This window comes from Triturus cristatus, chromosome 11 (assembly GCF_964204655.1).
Source record: "Triturus cristatus chromosome 11, aTriCri1.1, whole genome shotgun sequence".
NCBI lineage: Eukaryota > Metazoa > Chordata > Amphibia > Caudata > Salamandridae > Triturus > Triturus cristatus.
In genome coordinates, this window is record NC_140594.1 from 1124665378 (window position 1) to 1124678108 (window position 12731).

Consider the following 12731-nt stretch of genomic DNA (forward strand, 5'->3'; position numbering starts at 1 on the left):
CTCTCAGTTGGCGAATTACATCGAATCCAATGGGCTTCTCCATGACTCCCAGCACGGCTTCAGGTCGGGCCACAGCACGGAGTCACCCCTTATTGAAATGGCTGACTAAGTGAGGTGGACGCTTGACCGGGGGTCGAGGGCGGTGTTAGTGCTGCTGGATCTTTCAGCAGCATTCAACACCGTCTCTCATAAGATCTTGCTGAGAAGGTTGGAGGACTTAGGTTTGGGCGGCGCTGTGTTGAAATGGTTCTCATCTTATCTCTCGGACCGCACACAGCAGGTTTTCACCCCCAAAGACTCGGTGAGAAACCTAGTAGTACGTTGGGATAACCACCTCAGTTTCAACACTCAGGTACAAACAGTAGCAGCCTCCTGCATCGCAAAGATCAGGACTATTAAACGGCTTATTAATTACTTGCCGGCGGACTGCCGTAAGACTGTGATCCAGGCATTGATAACTTCCCATCTTGACTATGCCAATGCCCTTTACCTTGGTATCACAGCAGGCCTTTGTCATAAACTTCAGACGGTCCAAAACGCCGCTGCCCGGCTGGTGGAGAGAATCCCTGCTAGACATCATATTTCTCCACACCTTCGTAAACTGCACTGGCTACCCATTGCTAAAAGATGCGTTTTCAAAGCCATGACGCTGGCCTTCCGAGCGTCAAAAGGCAATGAGTCGGCCCATTTGAAAAACACCTTGGGACCGTATGTTAACTCCAGGACATTACGCTCCAATTCCCTTTTTTTCCTGGAAACTCCACCATTTAAACGATCTCGTGCAGGTGGAAAAACCTTTGAGGTCTGTGCCACTCAGCGTTGGAACAAGCTCCCGCTAGCCTTACGCACCTGCCAAACAGAATCAGCATTCCGTAAATCCCTGAGAACCCATCTCTTCTCTTCTTAAACAGGCTTTCTGATCCTATGCTCTCTTTACAAAATACACAAATAAAATAAATTAATTAATTAATACTCACCCTAACATGTCTGCTAACTTTATATTATCATTATCACATAGTTTTGGGAAAGTTCTATATATGAGTCGATGACTCTTGACTTCATCTACTCAGGTAATCATGAGCCCCCCCATACATGGGGGCCACATCTCATCTAATCATTCTCTATCTCCTTCACTTCTTGCATTCAGACTTACTACCCTCGTCCCCAGCTTGGACCTCCCTCACATTCGCTTTGTTGTTAAAGGTCCAGCTTTAGCAATGAGATGAGCTCTTTGAAGGCGTGCACAACTGGAGAGACCTTACAGCAGATACCTCTCTACGGAGAATTACAAATGCGAGGTGCTTGTCCATCTTACATCAAGTGATTGCTCCAGCTCTATTCTATGCTATGTGGCATTTATAATGCGCATAGCTACCATGGGCATCCCAGCGCTGGTAGTGCGACATAGACTAGACCACATGCTCTAAAAGGGTCTGATTTTTAAAAAGGCAGGTTTTTAGGAGTTTGCGAAAGGTCAATTCATTTTCAGTTGTCCGCAAGGTGTGAGGGAGGGCACTTCAAAGTGTGGCTATGTTGTAGCTGAAGGATCTTCCCCCACTTCTTGCCTTTTTAATGATGGGGTCTGCTACCTTTCGGGAGTTGGAAGATCGAAGGGTTCTCCTAGGAACATAGTTGGAGATCAACGGTCATAGGATGGGAGGGCCCTTATCAGACAGTGGCCTGTGGGCTATACAGAGGGCTTTGAAATGGAGCCTCTGCTCAATTGGAGGCCATTGAAGGGAGGTCAGAACCTACCGGGCTGAGTCATACATGGGGATATTCAACAGGATATGCGCCGCAGAGTTCGGTACCACTTGCAATTTCCGGGTGACAGATTTTGGAGCTCCCACATAGAAAACATTTCCGTAGTCCAGGCGAGAGAGTCTCAACACCAAGACTACAAGCCTTCTGCAGAGTGAGGGGGGGTATAGATGCAGAACTTTGAGGAGCATTCTAAAAATACAGTGGTAACTGGCTGAGAGCTTAATGGTCTGGGCTTCCATCGACAAAGATTTGTCAAACCATAAACCCAGACTTTTTATAAGGGTCTTCGGGTAGGAGGCAAACTCAGGCATTCTGATCTGCCCATTCTCAAGTGGGGGCTGAGGTTGTTTCCGAATATCATTAGGTCAGTTTTATCCCCATTTAACTTGAGGCAAGATGGAGTAGTTTCTTTTCTGTAACTCCAGTTCTGTAGTAGGGGTATCTCTGTTATAGTCATAATCTAGTGAATAGTCCCGCCCATGTGCGTGGACCCCGGAGCAATAAAAAATAATCTCTAAAGGTGACAAATCATGCAGACCTGCATATACCTTTAAGAGAGAATTTAATTTAAAGACAGATAATGCAGCCTTTACCCACAGGCTACACTGTCCAGTACTTAAACTAGAATTCCACCAACATCCACAAACAGCACTGCCTGTCCAGTTTTTCTCCACATAGGAAAAAACCCTGCCTCTACCAGCAAAAGCCTCTGGAATGATAGAGAGAAAGGAATGGACAGACAAGCCCCATAGGCTGCCATTATGTGGCTTAGAACAGGATACTGTGCCTTTAAGAAAACTTTCCAGATTTCCAGAACTTTCCCCAGTATCCCAGAATGCCCAGCAGGTCCCAATTACTTTCAGTTCTTTTTGAAGGCGCAGCACGCCAGACCTGTAGCATTCTTCATATGAAAAAATCTCTCCACCGGGGAGGAGGGCGGGCGCTTATGACTATAACAGAGATACCCCTACTACAGAACTGGAGTTACAGAAAAGAAACTACTCCTTCTGTCGCTGGAGGCGGGCTGGTAAACCGAAGACTGTATCCATTGCAAACAATATTCAGCACCCACTTGTCCTGAGTAATTTTTCTCCACTCTGCCGGAAAAAATTGAATGCTTCCCCCCACTGGAGTGGGTAACGGTTGAGGGGGAAGTAGCCGCTCAGGGCCGAGACCCGGCCGGGCCCTTGGTCGTGGTAGTAGCCTGCTGGCCTCCTCTACCCCTCTGGCGCTTCTGGAAGGGCTTGCGGAACTGCTGCTGTTGTTGCTGCAGCTGTCCCGAGCCCTGCCCATGCTCTCTGCCCGAAGACCCGAACCTCCTCTGGAACGGGCGCTTCTTCTTATCGGCCTTTTCCAACCCGACGGCCGTCAGGGTTTCCGCCTCCGCCTTCATGCGGGCCATCTCATCGTCCGCATGCTTCCCGAACAGGGTTTCCCCCGAGAAGGGCAGGTTGGCCACTCGTTGCTGCGCCTCTGGCTTGAGGGACGTCAGGCGCAACCACGAATGACGCCGCTGGTGGACGCCATGACAGTTGGCATGGGCGGCCAATAAGGACACATCCGCCGCTGCGCTGATCACTTGATTAGAAACCAGCATGCCTTCGCGCACTGTCTCCAAGAAGTCCTCCTTCTTGTCCCGTGGCAGTAGGTCCGCATATTGCTGCAGGGACTCCCACAGGGCCCGGTCGTAACGGCCCAACAAAGCCCCTGCACTCGCCGCCTTCATGGTGGTGGCGGCAGTCCCACACACCTTCCTGCCCGCAGAATCCAGCCAGCGGCTTTCTTTGTCAGGCGGAACCGTGGATGACGGGGCGGTCGCATGTTGTTTTCTTGCCGCCGTCACGATCACCGAATCCGGCTTCCGGTCCACTCTCAAAAAGGAAGGATCCGACTCCGGGGCCCTATACTTTTTCATGAGCCTGGAGGGAGCGGCCTTCGTCGTCGCGGGAGTGAGGAACAGCTCCAACGCAGGTTCCACCAGTCCTGGTACAAGAGGCAGTAGGGGGCGAGACAGGTGTTTCTTATGAAGCGTCTCGAATATCACGGACGTCGTGGGTGTTGGAACCGTCACCGTGATACCCAACTTTGCAGCCCCTCGCAACAGCACCTCTTGGAAAGAGACCAAGTCGTCCACCAGAGACACCCTAGTCCCCGGGGAGTCCGACAGCGTCGGGGAAAGGTCCCTGTCCGAGGAGCGCGTGTGCGACCTGGACCTATACCTCCTACGGCGTCGTCTTGAGTCCGACGAGGACCGTCCACGGCTCCATGACCTTCTCCTCCTGCGAGAGCGGGAGCGCGACCTCTTCGGCTTCGGCCTGTCCGCCGGTCTAGCCGGTCCAGGCGACCGCGGGCATCGTGGCTTCGGGGTCCCCTGCGGCGGAGTCGGGTACCTTGGAAGGGAAACCGACCGCGGGGGAACCGGCGGCGGTCCCACAGGAGTGCGTGAAAGCGGCTGAGGTTGGGGCGGCGGAGGCAGCGTCCGCGGCTGAGGTGGCGGTGGTGGAGGTGGTGGAGGTGGCGGCGGTGGAGGTGGCGGCGGTGGAGGTGGCGGCGGTGGAGGTGGCGGCGGTGGAGGTGGAGGAGGCGGCGTTGGTGGAGGTGGTGGAGGAGGAGTCGGCGGAGGCGGGAGAGGAGGCGGCGACGGAGGCATCCGAGGAGGCGTATACACCACCGAGTACACCGATTCCGGTGACTCTCTCTTCCTCGACGTCGAACTTCTCCTCGACGTCGACCTCCGCCTCGACGGCGACCTCCGCCTCGACGGCGACCTCCGCCTCGACGGCGACCTGTGCCTCGACGGCGACCTTCGCCTCGACGGCGACCTTCGCCTCGACGGCGACCTTCGCCTCGACGGCGACCTTCGCCTCGACGTCGATCTCCTCTTCGGTGACGTCGACCGTCTCCTCTTCATCGACGGCGAACGGCGATCCCTCGACGGCGAATGCCGACGCCGGGTCCGATCTCGACGCCGACCGCTGGACGGGGCCGAAGACGGTGTCGTCGCCGACGACGCCGATGTAGTCGACGGCGGCCTATTCAGGTCCCTCGACGGCGATCGTCGACGCCGCTTCTCCCCAGAGCCCTGGGTAGACGGCGAACAGACGGTGGTCGTCATCCTCCTCGACGTCGCCGTCGACGCCCTCGACGGGGAGTGGGAGCGCTTACTGGTCTTCCTGCCCCTGGGGAGCCCCCCAGGGGCCTCAGTATGGGCCAAATCAGCCCCTCCAGACCCACCTGATGCCTTCAGTCTTCTCTCCTCCAGAACTTGAAGCCTGATTTTCATTCTGTCCCTCAGGGTCCTGGCTGAGAACGAGTGGCAGATGGTACAGCTTTCAGGCACGTGGGACTGGGGAAGGCAACCTATACACACCTCGTGTGGATCAGTTTTAGCCTTCTTTCGACCACATTCCGGGCACTTGTCGAACAAGCCAGGCATGTTGACAGTACCAGCTACTAACACTAGCAAAAAGTGACAAAAATTGCCAAAATCTCCAATAAACCCTTGAAAAGGGGAGAGCTCAATGCTCCAGGGTCCTGCTAGCAGGAGCCGGAAAAAAGAACTGAAAGTAATTGGGACCTGCTGGGCATTCTGGGATACTGGGGAAAGTTCTGGAAATCTGGAAAGTTTTCTTAAAGGCACAGTATCCTGTTCTAAGCCACATAATGGCAGCCTATGGGGCTTGTCTGTCCATTCCTTTCTCTCTATCATTCCAGAGGCTTTTGCTGGTAGAGGCAGGGTTTTTTCCTATGTGGAGAAAAACTGGACAGGCAGTGCTGTTTGTGGATGTTGGTGGAATTCTAGTTGGAAGTACTGGACAGTGTAGCCTGTGGGTAAAGGCTGCATTATCTGTCTTTAAATTAAATTCTCTCTTAAAGGTGTATGCAGGTCTGCATGATTTGTCACCTTTAGAGATTATTTTTTATTGCTCCGGGGTCCACGCACATGGGCGGGACTATTCACTAGATTATGACTATACACAGAGATCCCCTACTACAGAATTAATATTCCAACTGGCAACTCTTTCCAAACAGGGGCACAGAGTGGCACATTGGGGATCCTGCTTGGGGAAAGAGAGAGGACCAGTTGGGTATCATCAGGGTAAGAGACTATGGAGATCCTGAATGTCGATACAATGTCTGCCGTCGTGTATATGTATAGATTGAATAGCGTAGGGCTTAAAGACTCCGGGGTACTCCAAAGATCAAAGGGAAAGAAATCATAGGCACAGGATCCCTCAAAAATCTGGAAGATCCTCTCAGGAAAGAACTAAGCCATTTAGGGCCATTTCTTAGACTCAAACACTGGAAACTCTTTCAATAAGGATGTCACCAGCTTTAGCAGATGCCCAACCCCCAATACAACAAATGGTCAAACGTGGATTTTGGAGAACATGTTCTGCTCAGCAGTCTAAAACCTTGCATCTTAGGCAAATGAGAAGGCACAATAATCAAATAAGGACAGTCAGGAAAAAAGTATTTAATAGCGAATGCCTCTAATGAGCACTGTGGAAGCACTCACCTCTTCCAACCTAGTTTAACGGTGTGCTTCATTATAGAATCGCTCTCAAATTGGATTCTCAACAAAATGAAAGACATTAGGGAAGAAGAACTGAAACAGGGTCCATAAACTGGTCTCGTCCTGGAGCCCTTAAACCACCTCATTAGATTAAGCTCTGCAAGTTCTAGCGGACCAGCTCACTGTGTGGTTGTCCCATTATGCAAGGCCACCCCTTAGGGGTAGTACCAGAGGATTTCAAGTCTGCTCTGTTACAGTCTTTGTTTAAATAACGATTGGCATAGCCTACAATTCGTACCATTGGTTTTGCCAACGTTTTTTGCGGATGGTGTGCAGCAAAACAGATTAAAAAAAACATATGATAAGCAAACATGTTCAAATATATTATGAAATCCCAGTGGGATAACACATGCATGACTCATGCATAAATCAAACATTTAAGCACATATGGTATGACTCAGTTGTCATTTTATTCATGGTTCCAAGATGGCAGACACCACTTGGAACGCTAAACAAAAAATAATAATTTGTTTGTATGGAACAGCAATTTTTCAAAACAGAGTGGCCCCAGCAGCACTTGACAGCTGACAAAACCACCAAAAAATTTGGGGGAAAAGCCCTTTTTGTGTAAGGCCTTGCTGGGCTGAAGAAAAAAAATAAACAACATCTGATAGCTTCACCTAAAGAAGATCAGTGTCCCAGGTACCACACTAGGTTATAAACTTATCCCAGAGCCTAGCATAGACTGATTTTGAAGGAGGGGCGTCTGGTGGATGGCATGAAATCTAACACTTCAGGCAGCAAATCGAAAGCAGTCAATTTTTTCTCCTCAGTCTCCACCTCCAGAGTTGAAAACCCCCCACACCCCTCTGCTTATTGTGGTATCACATGGCAGCGGTGTAACCAGTGAGAACCAGCCCCGCCCTTCCTCTGATGGACGGAAGGAAAGTCTTCGGAGAAGATCAATGGTCCACAGCTACAATAGGCTGATGTTGAGCAGTCACTCCACAGGAGACCAGAGACCTCTGGTCTCCACCTCCCCCAGGTGACCCCCCCGCCCCCAAAACGGTAGAGCCGCGTCCATCACCACTGTCAGATCTGGGTGTGGGAGGACCTGTTACAGGACAGACTGTGATCAGTCAGCCTCCACAGCAGTTAATGGGCTGTCTTCTCCGAGAAGTTGATGGTGCCAGAAAGGTGGCCCTGATGTTCAGGCTACTTGGACTTTCTGGTCTGTTGCAGGCTTCCATCTGCCACCTGGTCGACAAGGAGGATGCACAAGGATAATTATTTATCATTCCTGAAATGTTGGGATCATAGACCAGATATCCTGGACTCATTGTAGGGGCCAAAACCCTGGAACTCCATTGTGTCCAGCATCGTCCTAACGAATGGAAGACCAGTGACGGAATCATTTGGAACGTCAGCTCGTATATGGTAAACCTCAGCAATGATTCAACAGTGTCCGAAAGTAGCCCACAACTGATTTCGGTGAGCCCAATTTTATCAGCCTGTCGATGAGGTATGGGAATACAGGAACTACCGACTTACACCACCATTTTTGTAAACACCCAACAGGCACTGGTGAGGCCAAAGAGGAGCACAACAAACTGGACATGTTCCTGGACCACCTCAAAATGTGGGTAATGATTGTGGGACTGCTGGATGGGTACATGAAAATACGCGTCCTGCAAGTAATACATCCAGTCTCCTAGGTCAAGGGCAGAAAGCAGCTGAGTCAATGTGAGCATTTTTAATTTGTCCTTCCACAACAAGGCGCTCTGGGGTCAAAGGTCCAAGATAACCCAGAGACCGCCGGCCTTTTTCCAGCACAAGGAAGTAGTGGGAATGACAGCCCCAGACATCCTCTAGGCTGGTACCCTCTCTACACATCCTTGGATAACAAGAGGCATAACTCTTATATCAGGATTCAATTATGCTTTTCCGACATTTGACCTCATGTTGGACAAATATTAGGTGGGGAGGAGAGGGGTGGGGAGGAGAAAAAAGGTAGGGCGTCATCTTTTTGAACAATCTGCAAGATCCAACTGCTTGAATTGATGGATTGCCAACTCTGGAGGAACTGCTGAATCCTGCTCAATACAGGTTAAGCATGAGCCGCTGAAGACAAACTAAAGTGGTTTGTTGGCTGTAGTAGCCAAACAGGAGTTGGAAGAATGGTGGCCTTGCTGGGATGCATGCTATCTGCCGGTTCCATGTCTGCTGCCCCAAAAGGACTGAGCTGTCTGCTGAACCGCTGGCTGGGAAATCTTTTCTTTGCCTATATAGCAGCCCCCTGGAATAGTCCCAGAAAGTTTTTAAAAGATGAGGTAATTGTTTTGCAGGGGTCAAAAGTCCCAAGGAAGACGCTATAGCTCTGCTATCTGCCATCAAAGAGCATCATCATTAGTGATGCCTGGACATCGTCGGAAAATCTGGATGATCCCATCCAGACATGTCACTGAAGGACAACACTGGCAATGACCACCCTGCAATGCAATCCTTGGTATCCAAGCCAGCAGAGATGAAGTACTTGACCGCATCCTACCCGTCGTAGATTGTCGTAAGCAAAGAGGACCTAAAGTTGTCCACAATTACCAGAAAGATCTCACTGGCCATGTCCCAAAGAGTATGTGTAGATCAGCCCAACAGACAGGTGGCGTTTATGGACCACAGTGCTAGGCTGTCGGAGGAAAACAGATATTTGCCAAGGGCATCAATCCTTTTGGATTTTGGTACTGGGAGATTGGTCAGAAACTAATTAGGACTCAACTTACTGGTCAAGGACTGTACAACAAGAATTTCAGTAGTCGGGTGCTTGGTGAGAAAGCCCAGGTCTCCGGGTGCTGGCCTGTGCCGCTCAGAAAATGTTCAACCAAAGTTGCAGTAGTTACTTTACAGCAAATTCTGCTTTTATGTTGGCAGATACAAGCCTTCATCTTTAGTGTGGTCTGGTCAATGTAGATAAAATTGCATGGACAACGAATACAACAGATCACATTACTTGAATTACAGTTAGAAACCCTGTAACTGTAAGTTGAAAGATATTTTAGCATGGAAGCTTATTGAACGTGGCTATCCTAAAATATTAGTAAGGCGTTCTTTAAAAAGGGCATGGTATTTAGATATGGATGATTTATTCTAATCCAAAACCAAAGCACCCCTCAGAAAGATTACTTGCTTCACTAGAAACTGCAGATGTTGTGGTAAACTCGATTGTGCTCGATATAAAATGACTGAATCATGTAGGAGATAAGGACTGTTCGGCCCTTGTGAGGTGGATGTTTTGAGTAGATTGCAGATATTAGGACTCCCTGATGAAGTGCTGCTGGTTAGACGAAACGCGTTCACTGGACTTGCTTGAAGAATAAAATTGGATATAACATATCGGCTCCTATGTATCAATGGACTGAATGGAGAAATAATATATATTTGGACTCTTAACATACTATTTGATTAATTGTTATTATGGACTTTAGGGTTGTCTCTATGACTGAGTGCTCCCCTTTTCAGTGCGCTTATCTGGAAACGACGAGGGGGGTTCTGGGATGGTAGGACCTCAAGGGTAGAAGTACAATAATTGTGTACTAGGTTTTGATATTTTTTGTCCTAAGGTATATTTGTGCTATTATTGTTCTTGTTGTCTTTTTTTAAATTTTTTTTTTTAAGAATTTCAAATATATGGTAATTTTAAGTACTTCATGCACATCACCTGAGCATGTATTTTTCTTGGTATCAAAAAAGTGTGCCGTTCCGTAGGTCCTACTTAACTGCACTCTGGTAAGTAGACTTACTCAGGTCACCGAATGTATCCTTTTCAGGATGCACGGGCTGTCACCCACAGAAGTGGGCCTTGGATGAGAGTAGGCCAAACGCAGAGTCAGTCATCATGAGAAATTAGCTAAATGGAGATTCTCTTATCCATTTGTTCCTTAGGAGGCCCAATCAACTACTTAACGGGTTACCATCCCAAAGAAGGATAACACTCCAGTAGGCGACTTATGGTACTATGCAAGTACCAATTGTTTCCATTATCTGTATGTATTTCTAAGGGTACATCTTTGTATTGTTTCATACACAGTACTGAACAGAATAGATTAGAGTACCAGAAAAGGTCCTGAAGAATTGCCACCCACCCCTTCTGGGCACCGTAGACAAGAAACATGCTGACCAAACTCTAGAACTGAGGTACCATTAGTATCCCACAAGTTCCTATCCTGTCTGTTTTTAACCTTAACAAACACCATTCAGAATAGAATTGTTGTTGACGGTCGATAGTTAATTTAAATCTGATCACTATCCCAACCTACTTAATACCCTCCTATCAAGCTAGAGAAGGGCAAATATATTTTTGTCTGATCAGACTTGGAGATACAATATCTCTGGCAAAGACACCCCATACAGGGCCCGTTGGGTACTGCAGCGCTCACCCAACATGGACCATGGCCCAATGAGGAAGCATGCCACTTAGATGGGTGAGAGTCTGCACACTCTGAAAAGGATACACCCAGGGACCAGAATAAGTCCATCCACTACCAGATTTAGTTAAGTTGGACTTGTGGAACAGCACACCTTTCTTATACCAATTCTGAGCAGGGAGGACATGTGCTGAACTGCCAAGTACTTCTCATACCTCCTTATATTATACTACTGTGCATTCTTCTTCCGAACTGGACTGTTCTTCAATGTGACAAGTGCTAGTTGCGTGTTTATAGATCAAGTATCTTTAACCTCACACAAACCCCACAACTTAATGGAGCAAATGGTGAGAAAGACCAGGAAAACATCTGAAGCTTTACCTTTCCTTCTGGTGATATCTTCCAAATCACAGAAAAGGTCAGCCGATCCGCCATGGGATTGAGACTGCACAGCTCCTCGCACAGCAGCCGAGGCAGCATTGGAATCACCTAAGGGAACAGAAGAGACGCGTCATGAGAAAAGGAGCAGAGACATGTCCGGTACAGGGCCGGGACAGTAAAATGGAAAAGAGGCAGTGGGGCATTCAAGCTAAGGGAAAAGAGGAATTAAACAAACGTTGATCATTAGTAACAGAACACATGGGGCTCAGGCAATCATTCACCAAGACATTTCACCCTAGATGGAGGCAGGCATTGTGGGTGTGCAAAACATATAAACATTAAGGCTTGGAGACCTAATCTGGTTTTACCTAGAAGTACTGCCAACAATGTAGAGCCAGAAGCCTGACCTTCTGAAACAACATTTAAGGCAGAAGAACATCAGTGGGTCTCAGGACTTTACACAAATACGGATATTCGATGAATGAAAAAGTTAGTTCCCAGTAACCACAATTCTGTAGCAAAGGCTTCATTCACCGATAGCAAGCGCTTCAAGCACAGTCTCTCTGAGTGAGGTGGACGGGCTTAAGATGCCCACCTGGGAACCACCTTCAGATTCTTTAGCACCAGTGTGCCCATATTGCCATATTAATGCTCCATAGAACAGTAGGAGAAAAGCACATACTAATGGTGACAAAATATAGTCGCAGGTAACTTTTTTCCTCCAGTATCTCACATTTCCTAGACTGACAAACTTTAAATTCTGCTAATGAGCATGAATTTAACAACCATTGTCAAAGCCAATAAATTACGCCTATTGGCATGGTCAATGTTTTTTAAAGATGTTGCACAGCAGCGTTGACCATATCATGGCACTTTTGAAGGCACTTTTTTTCTGTACTTTAAGCCTGTGCAACATCTTAAACAAATATTGACAACACCAATAGGTCTCTCACAGGCGAAACATATTGAATTTGCCAATTTAACTAGATTAATACAGTTGAGGTTGGACTCTACTTATGGTGGCAACATTCACTGGAAAGCCCCCTTGACGAGTTGCCCATGGCAACTTGCAATAGAAGTACCTGTACGGACGCAAACTAGTGTGGCCAAGGAATTAAGAACAAGTTACTTACCTTCAGTAACGCATTATCTAGTAGAGACAATATCTAGGTGCAGATTCATTACCTTTGAATTTCCTAGGCATCAGACTTGATCCGGAAACTTTTGCGTGAGCAGTACCCCTGAGCACTGTCGGTGGCTCAGTTCTGCTCCACGGGACAGCGTTGGTGTCGGCTGTGATGTCGCAGTCACGTATATAGGTGTCACCCAGGCACGTGGACGTCAGTGACTTTACACTATTTCCACGCCAGAAGCGCAGAGCCATGAAGCGAACGGATGTGTGTGTGTCAAAACAAGGGGCCTGTAAAGGGAGCAGCCCTAGCTCTACAACTATAGTCCGCACAGCGGGGAGGCATGGGTGAGGCTGTGAGGAATCTGCAGCTAGATATGATCTCTACAAGATAATGCTTTACCAAATGTTAGTAACTTGATCATCTGATAGAGACTTCTAGCAGCAGATTCCTTACCTATGAATAGATACCCAAGCCATACTTCCTGGCAGTGAGTTGAGGACAGATTTACTAGACTAAAAG

At 48.3% G+C, this 12731-nt stretch overlaps 1 protein-coding gene across 1 annotated transcript in view; it reads right to left on the bottom strand.

Annotated features, from left to right (window-relative positions):
• Window positions 1–12731, bottom strand: part of DIS3L2 (DIS3 like 3'-5' exoribonuclease 2) — a 1010223-nt gene that overhangs the window by 335453 nt on the left and 662039 nt on the right. The window contains exon 13 of the mRNA XM_085635696.1: window positions 11080–11187. Within this exon, the coding sequence (XP_085491822.1) occupies window positions 11080–11187 (108 nt within the window). The remainder of the gene's footprint in view (window positions 1–11079; window positions 11188–12731) is intronic.